The sequence below is a fragment of the Hyalella azteca genome, unplaced genomic scaffold (assembly GCF_000764305.2).
Source record: "Hyalella azteca isolate HAZT.00-mixed unplaced genomic scaffold, Hazt_2.0.2 contig6661, whole genome shotgun sequence".
In the NCBI taxonomy this organism is placed as follows: Eukaryota; Metazoa; Arthropoda; class Malacostraca; order Amphipoda; family Hyalellidae; genus Hyalella; species Hyalella azteca.
In genome coordinates this window covers 18,839-26,261 of record NW_025936815.1, presented here as the reverse complement: position 1 = coordinate 26,261, position 7,423 = coordinate 18,839, and the positions used below count along the sequence as shown (strand labels likewise).

General features: G+C 38.6%; 1 protein-coding gene across 1 annotated transcript in view; it reads left to right on the top strand.

Moving 5' to 3' along the window:
• Nucleotides 1-6,217: 6,217 nt before the first annotated feature.
• Nucleotides 6,218-7,423, top strand: part of LOC108679529 (aspartate--tRNA ligase, cytoplasmic) — a 12,456-nt gene continuing 11,250 nt past the window's right edge. The window contains exon 1 of the mRNA XM_018168165.1: nucleotides 6,218-6,301. Coding sequence (XP_018023654.1) covers nucleotides 6,279-6,301 — 23 coding nt within the window. The 5' untranslated portion in view covers nucleotides 6,218-6,278. The remainder of the gene's footprint in view (nucleotides 6,302-7,423) is intronic.

Sequence of the window (7,423 nt, the reverse complement as noted above, 5' to 3'; positions counted from 1 at the left end):
CTAAACTGTGATGATGATGGATGTCGTCCTTTTATTCCTATTTGCATATAATCGTTGTACGATCTTTGCCCGCGCTATTTCTTGAACTGTCCGCTTTAAAGCTCACGGCAAACTATCAATCTTAAATTTGTCCTCGGAAGAGTTTTCTTCTCATAAAAAAAAACACTTTAAACTGTCAGGTTGGTTGTACTTGATTTTACGTTATCCGAGTGGTCAAAGAGGCGCATAGAAAGTTCTCTACTACTACTGGCAGTGCGATTTAACAAGGGAAAGATACAAATAAGCTGGTCCACACTGGTATACTTAAGACATCAATTTCACCCTAATACAGAGCTGGAACGGTGGAAATACAGGTTTGCTTATCGACAGAGATCCTATTCTTTAACAGCTGTTCATGGGACAACAGAAATTTGGCAATACAAATACTACTACATACCCAGGACTGTAAATTGTACTAGACCAAAGACGTTAAACAAGGGTGGCTAACGGCCCTGCTAGTATCCCAAATTTACACAGATGTACATCACCGGAATCTGTAGAAGCGGCCAAGGCGAAGCTGAGGGCGGTCTGACTGGTGCCGTTGAGTGCAGTCCACTTTACAGACTCGCAAAATTTTGAAGAGCCGTCGTCGGGGATCCTGAAGCACGGCGATGTGCGGGAAGCGGGAGGATGTTACGTGAACTCTTTACGATCGTGGCTTCGAGCGTCGACGAAATCACGGGGAAGCGGGAGGATGTTACGTGAACTCTTTACGATCGTGGCTGCGACCGTCGACGAAATCACGGGGACGAATCGGTTTCTTCGGTGCAGGATGTTCGCCGATGGCTACAACTAGGGATAGTCTCTTCTGTGCGGGACGTTCGTCGATGATTGCAATATTCTCGAACGTGAGGCGAACTAAATTCTTCTCTGATGCGGTAATATACATACAATATATAAGATGAGACTTCACCGGAATACTGTCCCTTACACTTCACGTTATCGGTACACTGGAGAGTCTCCGCACGAGAACGACACTTCCTTACTTCCTTCCAGCACGCCGGCTGTTCAACACTGCGCTCTCTCTTCTGCTACTCCGCTTGTTTTATAGTCCGTTCGCTACCCGCGTGCGTGGGCGTCCTCTACCCGCTTTTGAATTTTAAACCGTCGGCTTCTATCCGTCTTCAACGGTTCTATAATATTTAATAATTTTGAGATACTATGAATTGCTATACTAATATTAACAATTTTGAGATACTATGAATTGCTATACTAATCCTAGGCGGTTCGAGCTCCTCCCTCGAAATCCCGAGTTTATGTCTAAACCTCAATCCCTACTTTTATGTAAAATTTATTCCTATTCCTAATCAGCGTTCGCTCGAATAAAATATACTGGCTTTTTGTATTTTGTTGGTTTTAAATGCAAAAATATAAGGCAGCTATTGTGATTTCAATCCAATAATTAGACACATGTTTCAAAATTCAGGCGTGAGAAACTATTGAGTTTCTCTCGTCCAGAAAGTGTTTTTTCGCCTGGATGTTTTTTTCTTTCCTTGACATAGAAAGTCGCCTTAGCGTTCTTGAACGTAACTACGTGTTTAGATACTGAGGTTATTTGACGTTACGTTTTGTGACCTATCGTGATACCAATGATTGATCTAATTAATGACTTCTTAGAGTTCTTTTACAGTGAGGACCTGTTACCGAGAGAAGTTTTGAGACCCTGAGAAGTTTTGAACACAAATGGCATACTTTGCAATCAAACATTTAAATAGATGCAGTAAATCTCCTGAAGCAGCAATGCAGTATCAACAAATAACCTGAATTTTGGTTTTGTTTTGACACTTCGTGGTTGTTTATTTGCACGCACATGTTTTAGGATATCTTCTTGAATGACATTTAATGAACATCGATTTGCATTTATGTCGCTTGTAGTCACGTGTGATTTAGCCTTATTCTTCATTATAACCCCATTTAGCAAAATAAGGCATTAGTTGACTTTAACTTTCTGCTGCTCGTACGACAGCTAAACATTTACTTAAACAATTGCAATCATGAAACTGATGTTGATTAAATTCAGTAATTTTTTACTGGTCATGGTTTAATTAGCAAATTGATGACAACAGTCTTAATGTCAAATTATTTCAAATACGATTAAATTAATTATTTTTATTTTCATTCAATTTTACCTGCTGAATATTAATACGCACGCCTGATAGCCATAATATAAATTTCTTTAGACTTATAGAACCCACGCCCAACGATAGGCTGCGCATAACGAGACTCCTCAACACACCACAAGTTGATGGTATAACAGATACGCGCGTTGGGTTCCGTGCTTAAGAATAACAATTAACCTAACTGCATGGTGCGTTCAACTGCTCTTGGGTGACACACAATCTACACTCACAGAAATTGTAATAACTATGACCGGTTAGGTATGCACTTTTTGTCATTGTATGGATCATCCTGACCCAGCTAAACAGCTCATTAGTGCTGCGGCCGCCCGCTGCTGGTGCTATGGGGAAGAAAGTGTTTCACCATTAGGACAAAATGACCCGTTATTTTTATGAGTGTTCAACGACGATATGGCGGGCAGAGTTTGTTTCTTTCACGGGTCAATTCTACTTGAGATCCTCGTACTGTGAGACACATCATTTTTGACCTCTACGAGGGACCCTTCGGAGTACAAAGATTGATACAGCTCGGTGACTATAAGGTATCTTATTAACGCTGGGGTCTCATAATATCGGACTAATAATGCTATTAGAGACAAAAAAACATGGTTAAAAACAATAAAACTGGTTTAATATTGTGAATTTTTCAGTTTTTATTACTTATTCGGTACAAGAAAACCTAGAACGTGCGTCATAATTGGGTTTAGTGTCAAGATTCTGGAGGTAACAACGGCCACCGATTGAATGCTGTATTCTATTACAATCCAGTGCCATTATATACCCAAGAATGCAGTGACATGTTCATTTTTGGAGGCTCTTAAATGGGATAATTATTTTGATGCGCAACAGGGTATGAATGCTAACGTGAACACCGTTGAACGGTCGCTACTCAGAACTGCTTGCAAGGGTGCAATTATTGTTTAACGGTTCAATGCGTCAACGATTTTCGACTCATTAATGAGAGTTCAAACTACCATATTATATACAATTAAAAAGTGTGCCCGTAAATTTATTATAAATAGATGCCAGATTAAAATACTTGTGTATCGTTACTTTCAAATAGGTTCTTCGGCGGGCCACATTACGAGTGTTTTGTCGCACAATAAAAGAGATAGAAGGCTTGCATTAATTCCCGGTGCACATATCACACCGGAACAAGGGAAAATTAGCGTTAACCGCGGTTATTCAACACGGATTTTGAGAGTATTTTTTCTGGCACCCAACCTGAAACCAAAATTCAGTTGCAAAGTTGAGAGTTATTGTTGAGTCAGTGATGCAAAATGACAGGACATTTTTGACGAGTTTTGTAATTAATATAAATAATATGTGTTTAAAAGTTACTTTTTAAAGACAACTCTTCAGTGTCTCTGATGTTACACATGTACAATAAATATATATATTTTTCCAATATTAAAATTTTTTGAAATTAATTAATATTAAAACATTTTTATATATAATTTCTTCTTTCAATTTTCAAAATTATTTATGCTGTCGATTGCTTCATGCATTGTCGCCAACTTTACGTAAGTGTGCAAAATTTCAGATCGATTGGACAGATAGAAGTGTATTAATAATCGATTATAAGATTTGTAGTAGACAAACAAACAACAGGAAGTAAAGTTAAAGAGAAGTGTTGTATTAATAATATTATGCGCTTAAAAATTAAATTTAAAAAATTAATTTTTAAAGACAACACTTCTAAAGAATCCAGTGTCTTCGATGTTACATACAGTATGTAGAATAAATTTCTAATTTTATTATAAAATATTACAAAAATTAATTTTTAAATTTCATTTTTAAAATTAAAAAAATTAAAATTTTCTAAATTATTTATTCTGTCAATTGATTCATGCATTGCCTCCGACTTTACGCTAATGTGCAAAATTTCAGATCGATTGCACAGGTAGAAGTGTGTTAAATATCGATTATAAGATTTGTCGCAGACAGACAAACAAACAAGAAGTGAAGTTAACGAGAAATGTTGTAAAAAACAGATGAGCACCCACGGTCGCTAGACTGAGCTGCATAATGATGTTGAGTAATAGACCCTACCACACATCCTTCTCCACCTTGCCCACTCTGCCTACCCAGCATGCATGACTCCATTTATCTTTTCTCCTGCCCTGAAATGCCCACATCCCTGTCGGTGGGCGACCTTTGAGCAAACCCAGTGAACGCCGCAGGGCTGCTGGCCCCAGAACTGGGTCTAGGCCCCGTCTCGCGCCGTGAAGCGAGGCGGAAAGGGACAGCAACATCAATGTTGAGCCATATGTAAACATTGCACTGAGAGATTTCAAAACTTCATTTCTATTCAAACTTAGGTAAAAAAGGTAATTTTCAGCTCATTTTAGACTGTTCCTACTTTTCACGAACTAACTTGGAATAAGTTTGTCAAATGAGCAACAATCTTGAGAATTGCCACGACGATCCTACAGATTTCGAAAAAGTTACCATGTCGAGTCAATGAGGGCAATATTGACAATTGTCAATTAGGTGTGGAAATTACAGCCAATTCTTTTCCAGATTAGTCCGATCGAAAAAGTAACTTCTCTGAGACCCGAACACCTCGATCCGGTACGTCTCGGAAAATTTTGCGGCTGGACTCGCGGCCGGTGTCCAAATTCAGTGAGCAAGGAATATACCCCAAAGTAATGAACGTAGCTCAATGAAACTTGGTTCACGTATTCATTAGGACCTAACAGTGATGTTTAACTCGTAAATATTTTTGGAATTTCACCTTAATTCGTGAGTTATATGAATCTCATATGACTATATACGTGCAGAAATTTGCAGTGAGCATGACATTTCTTCTAAACTACAGTACAGATTTGAACGAAACTTTGAATATAGAAACATAACCTTCCAACGGTAATTAGCTCGTGACATTTTTTTAGATTCTGCCTTCGTTTGCGAGTCATACGGATATACGGAGAAACGGCCGGCATATCTCAGGCCGATTTTTAAACTTGCATTGACCAGGAACAGAAAAAGTCTAGCCGTATAACTTGCAAGCGGAAGCAAAATGGGAAAAGTTGTCACGAGTTAAACATCACCGTTGGGAGGTTAAGTATTCACATGCAAAGTTTCACGTCTCGGACAAATTTACGGCCAGACCCGCGGCCGGTCTCACGGCCGCCGGACTCCAAACGTAGAGAAAACCTAGCCAATCAACGAAAACCTGGCAGGTTAGGTCCAGTTAGGAACAGGTTCAATTGAAAACACAAAAAAACCTAGAAAAACCCATAAATCACTAAGAAAACCTTTCCGGGCGCGAGACCGGCCGCGGGTCCGGCCGTAAATTTGTCCGAGACCTCAAAGTTTCGTTAAAAACTGTTTAGTACTTTTGGAGAAATTCTATGCTCACTGCAAATTTAAGCCCTTATTGCTGTTTAAATCACGAATGTTGGGAAAAAATCCCAAACGAAGGCAAAACCTAATAAATTGTCACGAGCTTAACATCACCGTTGGGTTTCTATACTCAAAGTTTCGTTCAAATCTGTACAGTAGTTTAGAAGAAATGTCATGCTCTGCAAATTTTGGCCCGTATCGTCATATAACTCACGAATTAAGGTGAAATTCCAAAAATTTTCACGAGCTAAACATCACCGTTTGGTCCTAATGAATACATGTACCAAGTTTTATCGAGCTACGTTCATTACTTTGGGAAATATTCCATGCTCGCTGAATTTGGACACCGGCCGCAAGGATCAGGGGATGCATGCCTGAGGTCCGGAATCCGACTAACTGACATTTTTAGCTTGACATAAAGTAAATAAGTCAAAACTGACACGTAGTAAATCGGAAATAATTCGGTAAAATGTTTTGTATATGATTTCTGTACCTGTCCAGGCAATTCTATATTGATTAGTTCGATTGAAAGATTCACTTTTCCGATACCCTGCTGTGATGGACGGACGAAATTTTTCAAAGCTAATTTATAAAACTTGATATGCAAAATTCCAAATTTATTGATGTTTTAAATGACATACAACCATTTATTATTTCGTCATCCTGGTTTGGTGGACCGGTCCGGATCTGAGATTTAGTCGGTACTTATCTGATTGTTGCCCTCGGCCCCTCGCGTAAGTCGCGTTGCAAGGTCGAACGTCGAGGTATTCAGCTATGTCCGAAATTGTGCTCGATAAGTAAGATATTGTCTGTAAACTCATGATAATTATTCTTAGATTTGAAATAATTGGAATTTTATTTATGCCAGTGGTAATGTATAGGAAGTTGTTACTTGATTGTAAGCTATGGCATGAGTCAACTGCAAGTCTTCAATTGTCTTACACAGTTACAGTCTGAGTCTGGGAGTCTGCAATGCCACTAGCTCTTAGGACGGTAGGGTACTACGTACTAGCCTCTGCTCACTGCTGAGTCTGCTCTAGGAGTCTGGGTACTGAGTGGGTACTGTCCTAGTCTCACAGTCACTGGTCCTAGCACAGCCTGAGGCTCTGAGCCTTTTCTACCGGCATAAATGATCAAACAGCAAGAATAGCTATCTGTCAATAATCTGATGAAGCTGGAACCTGGAAGCATTAAAAATTGAATTGACTCTAATCTTGATGTACTATAGTTTTTCAGGTGGAAAGATTTTTCATTGATGATTGATATGATAAGTATAAGCAACAGCTAGTAAGCTGTTGCTAATGATAGAAATGTGTCATTTTAACTCTACCTGATTTAGAATGTCTATTAGCCTATTAGGTAGCCTATATTAATGCCAGCTGTAAACTGTAATCAAGGTTTATCAAGTTATTTTGAATAGTAATGTACATGGTAACATGAACTATATTTAATATATAATTTTGATTCCAAGCTATAAAATTTTATCTAGTTTTGAATTTTATCAGCATTTTACATTCTATTATTATATAATTTTGGTATTATTGCAGATTAACTACATCCAAAAAAAAGGGTGTTTTTTTTTTAATTATATGTTTTTTGGGGTGTAGATTACGAATCTGAAATCCATTTTTGGCGGTCGGCATCGGAAAACCGATTTTTTGCAATAATACCGATCACACGTAGCGCTGTCTCTTATACACATCTAGATGTGTATAAGAGACAGGCGGTAAAGAAGACGAAAATGTTACCCGTTGCACTGCAACGGGTAACATTTTCGTCTTCTTTGTCCATAAATCTGGAGATACATTGCCACATCGAGAGATCACAACCTAACGCCAACTCGCAGGTTGGGTTGGTTCGCCCAGGTTCCTTTTAGATCAAAATGCTATCTAAAAAAAGGAACTTGGCTGACTTAACCC